Genomic DNA, 11,765 nt, shown 5'->3' with positions numbered 1-11,765 from the left:
GGTTAAGAGCCACAATAGGCAAAGGTCATAGAAAGGGGACCGAGAGAGCCAGAAGGGGCAGGAGAAGAAAGCCAAGAAAAGAAAATTCGGAAGAAAAGAGAATAACAGAAACCTACAGAAATCAAAAGAGAAACCACATTGCATGTACAATAATACAAAATAGTAAAAAAAAAAAATCTAAAAACAGGTCAAGGCCTTCTGGTCTCTTTAGGGCCCTCCCAAAGGTGTCCAGTAAAATTAATAAATTAATAAAAAATAAAATCTAGTATAATCTTTATGTGTGTCTAGTCATAATGGAGGATGTATCTCAAAGGGCCAGTACATGCTAACATTTGCATATTCAGGGGTGAGGGCTCATCTACATCAGTGACATAGGACACATGGATTGCATAGTCATAGTGCATGCTCTCTACACATTATCCAGGCAGCACTACACCCTGGACAGACAAGGGAAACATTTCCACTACATCACTTACAAGAAATCAATTGAAAGAAGATACAGATGAATGGAGCATCCAGGAATCACTACGTAGACAGTTGCTGGTAAAAATGGAAATTTGAATTGGATAGTACAGGAAGTTAAAAGCAAACTAAATATGGATAAGGCAAATTGATAGTATTACGCTACCTAAATACAATGTACCCACTAGTGGGGGAATCTCAAAATCTTTTATTGTCCTGGAATCTCAAAATCTTTTATTGTCCTTTTGAAACCATATTTTTTCTCAATTTTTCTGTTTAGAGGATCTATGTGGACTTATGTGTCTCCATGGTTACAGACTACAAGCAAACCTTGCGCAGTCATGTACTACTCAACTCCCATTGCATCTACTGGTAAACAGTTGATATGCTCAGAATACGTCATCAATATCTGATCCTTGGGGTCTAACACCTAACACCTCTTGGGTTCAGCTGTTTGAAGGGGCTGTAGCACTCCGATGAGCACCTCCTCACAGCATACCAAGTACAACACTTTATAGCTTTATCACTTGAATGGAACTGAGCTGCACAAAGACCAATGTGACCAATGAACATGACGTCACTGGCCTAGGAAGAGGCTGCAGCGCTCACCAGAGAGCTGTGCCTCTTTAAACAGTTGACTGGCCAAGGTGGCACCAATCAGGTATTTATGACCTATCCTGAAGTCATCAATATTGTACTCCTGGAAAAAACCCTTTAAAGATTCTAGAAGTTAAAAAAAATATACATATAAGAGACAAAACACATTGGGGGAACTGGCTATGTGCCACAAGCAAGCACCACTTGGGCAGACAATTTGCTGCTTTTTATTGTTTTACGGCAAGCATGGTTTCAGAGGGTGGGGCCTCTCCCATTGGAATGCGATCAGAGGGTGCTGATCAGCCTACGATTGAAGGTTGCCGATGACTTTACAGCTTGTCTGTCTGTTGAAGACCCTGAGGTCTACTTTAGGGGCATGGTCTAATAGACTGATTGTCAGTTTTCTACTGTCAGCATAGTACAATGTATTACATAAGCAGTACAGTGTATTATGGAAGCGATCAAATGATCAGATGTCAAAGTCCTCTTGTGCATCTAATAAGTGGCGAAAATAAGAATTACATTTAAAAAAATCCTCATATAAAACATTGAAAAGATAAAACCCCCTCAGCATTAAAAATATCAAATTATTTATCTAGCATAGTGAATGTCATAAAAAAATTAAAAAAAACTGAAAAAATAAATAAATAATTGCAATCTTTTTCCTTCTCGCCATGTACCGGTAACTGCTGTGTGGGCCCCTCAAACAGATGTGACCCTTGAGTCCTGTGATTGGCTGCAGCGGTTACAGGACCAAGCCACTTCCTGGTTGTGCTGGGATTGGGAATGGCAGTAGTGTGGGCATGGCAGGGCCACGGAGCGGTGAGAGTTTTATTTTCTTTTTATCCAACATCGTGCCATTAAAAACAAGCCCTCATATATCTATACTGACAGATTTTTTTTTTTAAATGATAGATTTTGAAATACAACAATGGAAAAAACTAAAATAACATTTTCTCGGTCACTAAAGTGACTATGGGTTAATGTCATACTGAGTACAAGAGGAAAATGGGTCAATGGCCTAACGGTGAAACCCCTGACCTGCATTATGTGAATGGAAATTCAGATTTTTTTCATTCTGACCTCACATCAGACCACCGTGATTTTAAGCAAAAGCACACATAAAACCCCACTACAATGCGTTGTGTAATCTGAGCCTAATCCTATAAAATCCCATAATCCTGCAAGATCCTGCCACCGTTTTCCACAGGTAGGTCAGGGTAGTGAGATTTTATGAGATTATATAAACAGGCTTTACAAAGGATTATAATGTTATCTGAGATCTCATGTCTCTAAAGTAGATTCATATTGCATACAGCATGAAAACCACCAGGCTCCCTCATTACGAAGAACCACAGGGGACATTTGATCTCCTGTGCCACCGGAGGACACGCCTAATTTATGATGCGTCGCAGGCCTTGTCATATATGCACCAGAATGAAATCTATGGCATCTCCTGGCTGCCGTAGTCTTTAGAAACAGGCGCGAATGAAGATAAATGTGGCAGATCCGCCGGCCCCACGACCCCTTTTCAGAAAGTGGCGAGGGCACAGAAGCGCAAGGTTTGTGACTTTTTAACGCCAAAAATGAGGTGCAGGGAGATGATAAATCTCCCCCCTATGTTCTATTCTGAAACATCGCAAAGATTCAGAGGGGACGTAGGGGGTCATTTATTAAAGACTAGTGTTTCCCAGGGTAGCCCTAGATCTCAGAGATCTGAAGTTGACTCGCTCAAAAATTCGTTTTAATGCTGTACGGAGAACCGTCCCTGTACCGCATTAAAATGTATGGGTTAAAATTAGTTATCTAAACTTGAAAAATATTTTAAAACAGGAATCTGAAGTCGGTACCGGATCCAAGTTTTAAAATAGTTCTCAAGTTTAAAAATCAAATCCCGAAGTCGAGCGAGACATCGGTGATAACGAATTTCCCTCGCAGGAGCGCAGACATTTGAATGCTGCGTCCGAATCTATGATCCGAAGCTCGATTCTCTCAACACTACTAGTCTCAGTAAAAACCCAATTTAAATTTTTTTTTCATTAGTCATGGGACAACCCCTACTTTCACACTAGCGTTTTTCTTTTCCGGCATTGAGTTCCGTCCTAGGGGCTCAATACCGGAAAAGAACTGATCAGTTTTATCCCCATGCATTCTGAATAGAGAGCAATCCGTTCAGTATGCATCAGGATGTCTTCAGTTCAGTCTTTTGACTGTTCAGGATGGCGATAATACCGCAGCATGCTACGGTTATATCTCCGGCCCAAAAAACTGAACACTTGCCTGAATGCTGGATCCGGCATTTTTTTCCATAGGAATGTGTTAGTGCCGGATCCAGCATTCAAAATAGCGCAATGCCGTATCCATCCTTCCGGTCTGCGCATACGCAGACCGGTAAAAATGTGGGAAAAAAATAGAAACGGATCCGTTTGTCCATATGACAAACGGACAGACGGATCCATTCTTGCAACGCATTTGTGAGACGGATCCGCTTCCGGATCCGTCTACAAATGCTGTCCAGTTGCATGCAGATTGCCTGATCCGGCAGGCAGTTCCGGCGTCGGATCACTCTGACGCAAGTGTGAAAGTACCCTTAAATGAGTAAGGCCATGGGGGTCCCTCCCTGCCCACTTTCTGGAAAAGTAGTGAGAGTGTCAGAAAAAAAGGTTAAAAGTCACAGCTGCATCTTAGGGTTCATGCACATGAACGTATTTTCTTCCCGTGTCTGTTCCTTTTTTTTTGCCGACTGAATGCGGAACTATTCGTTTCAAAGGGTGCGTAAAAAAAAAACGGAAGTTACTCCGTTTGCATTTAGTTTCCGTATGTCCGTATTTCCATTCCGCAAAAAAATAGAACATGTCCTATTATTGTCCGCATTACGGACACAATTAGTACTGTTCTATTAGGGGCCAGCTGTTCCGTTCCGCAAAATACGGAATGCACTCGGACGACATCTGTATTTGGCCTCATGCACACAACAGTATTTTTTCACGGTCCGCAAAACGGGGTTCCGTTGGTCCGTGATCCGTGACCGTTTTTTCGTCCGTGGGTCTTCCTTGATTTTTGGAGGATCCACGGACATGAAAAAAAAGTCGTTTTGGTGTCCGCCTGGCCGTGCGGAGCCAAACGGATCCGTCCTGACTTACAATGCAAGTCAACGTGGACGGATCCGTTTGACGTTGACACAATATGGTGCAATTGCAAACGGATCCGTCCCCCATTGACTTTCAATGTAAAGTTAGGAGTTAATATACCATAGGATCGGAGTTTTCTCCAATCCGATGGTATATTTTAACTTGAAGCGTCCCCATCACCATGGGAACGCCTCTATGTTAGAATATACCATCGGATTTGAGGTACATCGTGAAAACTCATATCCGACAGTATATTCTAACACAGAGGCGTTCCCATGGTGATAGGGACGCTTCAAGTTAGAATATACTACGAACTGTGTACAGTCGTGGCCAAAAGTTTTGAGAATGACACAAATATTAGTTTTCACAAAGTTTGCTGCTAAACTGCTTTTAGATCTTTGTTTCAGTTGTTTCTGTGATGTAGTGAAATATAATTACACGCACTTCATACGTTTCAAAGGCTTTTTTCGACAATTACATGACATTTTATGCAAAGAGTCAGTATTTGCAGTGTTGGCCCTTCTTTTTCAGGACCTCTGCAATTCGACTGGGCATGCTCTCAATCAACTTCTGGGCCAATTCCTGACTGATAGCAACCCATTCTGTCATCATCACTTCTTGGAGTTTGTCAGAATTAGTGGGTTTTTGTTTGTCCACCCGCCTCTTGAGGATTGACCACAAGTTCTCAATGGGATTAAGATCTGGGGAGTTTCCAGGCCATGGACCCAAAATGTCAACGTTTTGGTCCCCGAGCCACTTAGTTATCACTTTTGCCTTATGGCACGGTGCTCCATCGTGCTGGAAAATGCATTGTTCTTCACCAAACTGTTGTTGGATTGTTGGAAGAAGTTGCTGTTGGAAGGTGTTTTGGTACCATTCTTTATTCATGGCTGTGTTTCTGGGCAAAATTGTGAGTGAGCCCACTCCCTTGGATGAGAAGCAACCCCACACATGAATGGTCTCAGCATGCTTTACTGTTGGCATGACACAGGACTGATGGTAGCGCTCACCTTTTCTTCTCCGGACAAGCCTTTTTCCAGATGCCCCAAACAATCGTAAAGAGGCTTCATCGGAGGATATGACTTTGCCCCAGTCCTCAGCAGTCCATTCACCATACTTTCTGCAGAAGATCAATCTGTCCCTGATGTTTTTTTTGGAGAGAAGTGGCTTCTTTGCTGCCCTTCTTGACACCAGGTCATCTTCCAAAAGTCTTCGCCTCACTGTGCGTGCAGATGCGCTCACACCTGCCTGCTGCCATTCCTGAGCGAGCTCTGCACTGGTGGCACTCCGATCCCGCAGCTGAATCCTTTTTAGGAGACGATCCTGGCACTTGCTCGACTTTCTTGGACGCCCTGAAGCCTTCTTAACAAGAATTGAACCTCTTTCCTTGAAGTTCTTGATGATCCTATAAATTGTTGATTGAGGTGCAATCTTAGTAGCCACAATATCCTTGCCTGTGAAGCCATTTTTATGCAACGCAATGATGGCTGCACGCGTTTCTTTGCAGGTCACCATGGTTAACAATGGAAGAACAATGATTTCAAGCATCACCCTACTTTTAACATGTCAAGTCTGCCATTTTAACCCAATCAGCCTGACATAATGATCTCCAGCCTTGTGCTCGTCAACATTCTCACCTGAGTTAACAAGACGATTACTGAAATGATCTCAGCAGGTCCTTTAATGACAGCAATGAAATGCAGTGGAAAGGTTTTTTTGGGATTAAGTTAATTTTCATGGCAAAGAAGGACTATGCAATTCATCTGATCACTCTTCATAACATTCTGGAGTATATGCAAATTGCTATTATAAAAACTTAAGCAGCAACTTTTCCAATTTCCAATATTTATGTAATTCTCAAAACTTTTGGCCACGACTGTACATGACTGCCTGGCAGCCTCCGATCTCTTACAGGGGGCTGTAATCAGCACAATTAACCCCTCAGGTGCCGCACCTGAAGGGGTTAATTGTGCGTATCATAGCCCCCTGTAAGAGATCAGGGGCTGCCAGGCAGCAGGGGGCAGACCCCCCTCCCTCCCCAGTTTGAATATCATTGGTCCAGTGTGCGGCCCCCCCCGGCCCCCCTCCCTCCCTCTATTGTATTATCATTGGTGGCCAGTGTGCGCCCCCCCTCCCTCCCTCTATTGTATTATCATTGGTGGCCAGTGTGCGCCCCCCCGGCCCCCCCTCTATTGTATTAATATCATTGGTGGCCAGTGTGCGTCCTCCCCTCCCCCCCCCCTCCCGATCATTGGTGGCAGCGGAGAGTTCCGATCGGAGTCCCAGTTGAATCGCTGGGGCTGATCTCTTACAGGGGGCTATGATACGCACAATTAACCCCTTCAGGTGCGGCACCTGAGGGGTTAATTGTGCTGATCACAGCCCCCTGTAAGAGATCGGATGCTGCCAGGCAGCAGGGGGCAGTCATGTACGCAGTTCGTAGTATATTCTAACTAGAAGTGTCCCCATCACTATGGGAACGCCTCTGTGTTAGAATATACTGTCGGATTTGAGTTTTCACAAAGTGAAAACTCAGCTCTGAAAAAGCTTTTATGCAGACGGATCTTCGGATCCGTCTGTATGAAAGTAGCCTACGGACACGGTTGCCAATCTTGTGTGCATCCGTGTTTTTTCATGGACCCATTGACTTGAATGGGTCCGTGAACCGTTGTCCGTCAAAAAAATAGGACAGGTCATATTTTTTTGACGGACAGGATACTTGGATCATGGAGGCGGATGACAAACTTAGCATTTTCAAAGTCAATGGGTCCGCAGAAAATCACGGAAAACGGAACAACGGCCACGGGTGCACACAACGGTCGTGTGCATGAGGCCTTAGTCGCAGATCCGTTTTTTGCAGACCGCAAAATACATACGGTCGTGTGCATGAGCGTTTAGGCTGCAAAGGACTTGGCCACAAGTGTAGCACGGACGCTTCTTACGGTTGTACCCCAACCTTGCTCACCAAGAGCGGCATAAAATTACGTTACAAAAAGTGCTAATTTTTTTCGGCCAGAATTCGGGGGCAAAGGGAATTCTAATGAGGGAGCCTGTTGGTATTTGCTGCCTGCGTTTACGGCAGTATGAGTCTACTGACAGGTTCTCTTTTAAAAGAGGTTCTTCAGCAGCCGCAGTGTGCGAGCATAATGCACCCTTCAGCTGCTTCAAAGGTTGATGCCCTTATATGAATCAATTAAGCTCACCGTTTCTCTTCCAGCAGCTGAAGTGTTGTCGTACATGAAATAATGTACCGCCAGCTATAAATTCTAATGACGTCATCATTACATATATGAAGGTATATGTAGTTATTGGTAGTTAAACAGAACCCGTCACATTGAACATGCAGGCAGCGTGTTATAGAGCAGGAGGAGCTGAGCAGATTGATATATAGTTTTATAGGAAAAGGTTTAGTAAAACTTGTAATTTACTCATTTATATCCCTGCTCATTCTAGGCTTTGTAGTCCAGGAGGCGGTCCTATCAGTGACTGACAGCTGTGTATACACAGTCACAGAGGGAAGGCTGTCAATCACTGATAGCACCGCCTCCTTGACCTCGACGTCCAGAATGAGCAGAGATTTAAAGGGCTTCTGTCACCCCACTAAACCGTATATTTTTTTTTGTTTACTAATAATCCCTACACTGCGAGCTCTGCATACATAAGTTAAATAATCATTTTGGTTCAGTAGAATTTGATAAAAAGCGATTTTTAAAATATGCAAATTACCTTGCTACCAGCAAGTAGGGCGGCTACTTGCTGGTAGCAGCCGCATCCTCTGACCCTAATGACGCCCCCTCCACATTGTGATTGACAGGGCCAGGGAACGGAATCGTTCTCTCCTGGCCCTGCCTGTTAGCATTCAAAATCTGGCGCCTGCGCTGCGGCCGTACCTATCTTCAATCTGTGCAGGCGCACTGAGAGGCGGCCGCTCTCTCCTCAATGCGCATGCGCCGGGTGTAGATGTGACGTCATTGGCGCAGGCGCATTGAGGATGGAGCGGCCGAGCGAGTGGCCGTCTCTCAGTGCGCCTGCGCAGATTGAAGATAGGTACAGACGCGGCGCAGGCGCCAGATTTTGAATGCTAACAGGCAGGGCCAGCAGAGAACGATTCCGTTCCCTGGCCCTGTCAATCACAATGTGGAGGGGGCGTCATTAGGGTCGGAGGATGCGGCTGCTACCAGCAAGTAGCCGCCCTGCTTGCTGGTAGCAAGGTAATTTACATATTATAAAAATAGCGTTTTATCAAATTCTACTGAACGAAAATTATTATTTAACTTATGTATGCAGAGCTCGCAGTATAGGGATTATTAAACAAAAAAAACAAAAAACGGTTTAGTGGGCTGACAGAAGCCCTTTAAGTAATAAAAGACAAGTTTTACAGAATCTTTTCCCATAAAACTATCTGACTGCTCAGCTCCTCCTGCTCTATAACTGCTGCCTGCAGATTGCACTGCATTTTCAAGGTGACCGTTCCCTTTAAGCCATTGGCACTGGGTCCCAGGATGACAAACTCACAAATTATGTCAAGAAATTCATGTCCAAAGTTCAAAGGACCTGGACATTACTTCTGAGATGAGTTCCAGAACTGTTTGGCTTTTTTTTTTTTTATAGTTTTTTCTTTATATATGAAGACTCCTTTGAAACCTACAGACTGTTACGGACAGGTAGTACATTACATGGAGGTCACACCAGGAATATGGAGCCGGCGTGCGCTTCATTCACAGAAAAGCAACCTGTGCCAATTCCCCTAGGTGCATCATTACCGAGCAGGGAGTGCTGCGCATGCGCGTGTTAGCCTGCCTGAGCTGGCGCCTCGCGAGCACTAGAGGGAGCCGGCGGGAAGGTTTGCTGCATCTTCAGCATCGCATTACATCATCGCTCCTCAGAGCATCCTGCATCCCTTCTCCCACACTGGCCCCCCAGGCTTGCCGTTACCTGCTCGCCCCCCTGCACCTCTGAGCATGGCAGAGAGTGAGGCAGAGACCCCCAGCACTCCAGTGGAGTTTGAGAGCAAGTACTTTGAATACAATGGGATCAGGTTACCCCCATTCTGCAGAGGGAAGATGGAGGAGATTGCTGACTTCACTGTCAGAAAGAAGGACATCTGGATCGTTACGTATCCCAAATCAGGTAAAGGCAGAGCATGGGCTGTAAAGGGTTAATATGCCTGGGCAGTGGGCATAGTCTGCATTGGGTGGGCGCAGGAGCCTGGCATGAGGGCACAGCGGCTGGCCGGTGGGGAGGGCGTCTGTCTGCAGAATGATAAGTGAAAACTTTAATGGCATCAGGTCTAAGGCTGGAATAGAAGGAGATCTGGGGCTGGCATGTATGGCCAGGGAGTGGTGGCACAGCATCAGCAGGAATATGCCCCTAGACGCTGACAACTTGGTTAACCTGTGCACTGCTGGCAGGAATCCTGGGAGCTCTTTGTTTACTTCTTGGCCAGTGTCTTAAGACCAGATGTGCCCGGGTATTAGAGCAACATCTCCAACTTTCCTTCCGTAATTTTATCGACACGGTTTTCCTCTCGGTGATGATTGGTTATGACAGGTCACCTGGAAGAGTCGCCATCAGATATTTGCAGCAAGTCAGCAATGATTGGTTGAGAAGCATTTTCCGTAGAATTATCCTAGTCTTTGCTGGCACGTATCAGCTCCATGAGAAAATGGTTAGCTTGGGGGGCATATGATGTCATGTACGACTAGCTGAGTACCCATTTGGCATGAGTGGCAGGGTGCTACGTTTAGTGGTTCTGGGCTCCTAACTTTAAAGGGGCTTTTCAGGACACCCACGTTCTCTGTGCCACATTAGGAATATGGATATTATAAAATTGGTTCCCACTCATCTCTCTATTACGGCTCATGCACCACAAATTTATTTTTTGTCCGTTCCGTTTTATTTTTTTGCTGCCCGTATGTGGAACCAGTCATTTCAATGGGCCTGCAAAAAACCCGAAATGGCTCTGTGTGCATTCCGTATCCGTATGTCCGCAAGTCCGTTCCTCAAAAAAAAAAACATGTCCTATTCTTGTCCATTTGGCGGACAAGGATAGGCATTGTTACAATGTTTCTTAAAAAAATACGTATGTAACATAGACGTCACACAGAGGTCATCATTTTTGTTTTTTTGCGGATCCACAAAATACATACGGTCATGTGCCCACCACCACATGAACTAACGTGAACATGTCCTATTCTTGTCTGTTTTGCGGACAAGGATAGGCATTGCTACAATGGATCCCCCCTAAAAAACGGATGCGGACCGCAAAATACATACGGTCGTGTGCATGAGCGTATACGGAACGCAAAAAACGGCCCGTAAACTGAAAAAAAAAACGGTCGCGTGAAAGAGTCCTTAATCTGTGTCCACGACCCCCAATCAACTCTCCCTCTTAGACCCACCCCCTCTATACCATGTATCCCCTTTGGGAGGAGAAATAGGACACATCGAGGAGGTATCTCTAGCACTATGGCTGGGCAGTGAGCATCAGAATATATTTAGTGCTCACCATCGCGGTTTGAACAATACCTAAAAATATATATATATATATATCACTCAGTTTTTAAACCAGCACCTGGATCTGAATACTTTTGTAATTCCTGTAATTAAAAATGTATTATAGCTACTCGACTAAACCTATCTGTATAGCGCCACCTGCTGTTTGCTCTTTTTCTAATTTCTCTGTCCTGCTCACTGAGATGGCCGCACATGCTCAGTTCCATCCTTCAACTGCCACCAGCTGCAGCAGAAAGGACACACCCCTCTGAGAAAGGACACACCCCTGAGAAAGGACACACCCTCTAAGATAGGACACACTCCCCAAGCTGTCAGCCTGATATAAATCTAGCCGAGCAATGAACAGGGAGATCTCTGGATCCATGTGAGGTACAGGGCTGGTTCTAGGTGTCTTAGAAGGAGCTTGTCATGTCCTAGATTATATATTACTTTATTCAAGGAGTTGTACAGGATTAGAAAAAGATGGCTGATATTAAAATCTATAAAAAACAGCACCACACCTGTGCACATGTTGTGTGTGGCATTAATGGACCTGAGCCACAATACCTGACACGTGACAGGCAAGCGTGGCGCTGTTTCTGGAAGATAGCAGCCATGATTTTCTAATCCAATACAACCCCTTTAATTTTCTCTCAAGTCCTTTCATAATTAGTTTGTACACTGGTGGCATCTGAAAAAATCCTGGGTTATAGACTGTAAGTGGTCATGAATAAGTGATGAGACATCAAGCCTTGCTGAAAGGCATGAAGCATCCGCTATCCTCATAATGTTTAATATCATAAGACAGAGTTATACATTCTAGAGAATTTCAGATTCTTTTAGCAAATGGTGCACAGCTCTTCTTCTAGTACTTGAATCTAAATTAGCAGAGCCATTCAGGACCATGCGATTTTCCATTTTTGCGTTTTCATTTTTAACTCATCTTTCCAGAGCCATAATCTTTTTATTTTTCCGTTCACGTAGCCATATGAGTTTTTTTTTTTTTGTGTTGTGGGACAAGCTGAACTTACTAATGGCACAATTTGATATTGCATACAGTGGGTTGGAACTAGAAAAAAA

The 11,765-nt window shown here is 44.5% G+C and overlaps 1 protein-coding gene across 1 annotated transcript in view; it reads left to right on the top strand.

The window, feature by feature from the left end:
- The first annotated feature begins 9,151 nt into the window (after positions 1-9,151).
- Positions 9,152-11,765, top strand: part of SULT4A1 (sulfotransferase family 4A member 1) — a 123,878-nt gene continuing 121,264 nt past the window's right edge. The window contains exon 1 of the mRNA XM_040439182.1: positions 9,152-9,320. Coding sequence (XP_040295116.1) covers positions 9,152-9,320 — 169 coding nt within the window. The remainder of the gene's footprint in view (positions 9,321-11,765) is intronic.

This window comes from Bufo bufo, chromosome 1, assembly GCF_905171765.1.
Source record: "Bufo bufo chromosome 1, aBufBuf1.1, whole genome shotgun sequence".
Lineage (NCBI taxonomy): Eukaryota > Metazoa > Chordata > Amphibia > Anura > Bufonidae > Bufo > Bufo bufo.
This window is presented reverse-complemented; position numbering and strand designations above follow the sequence as displayed.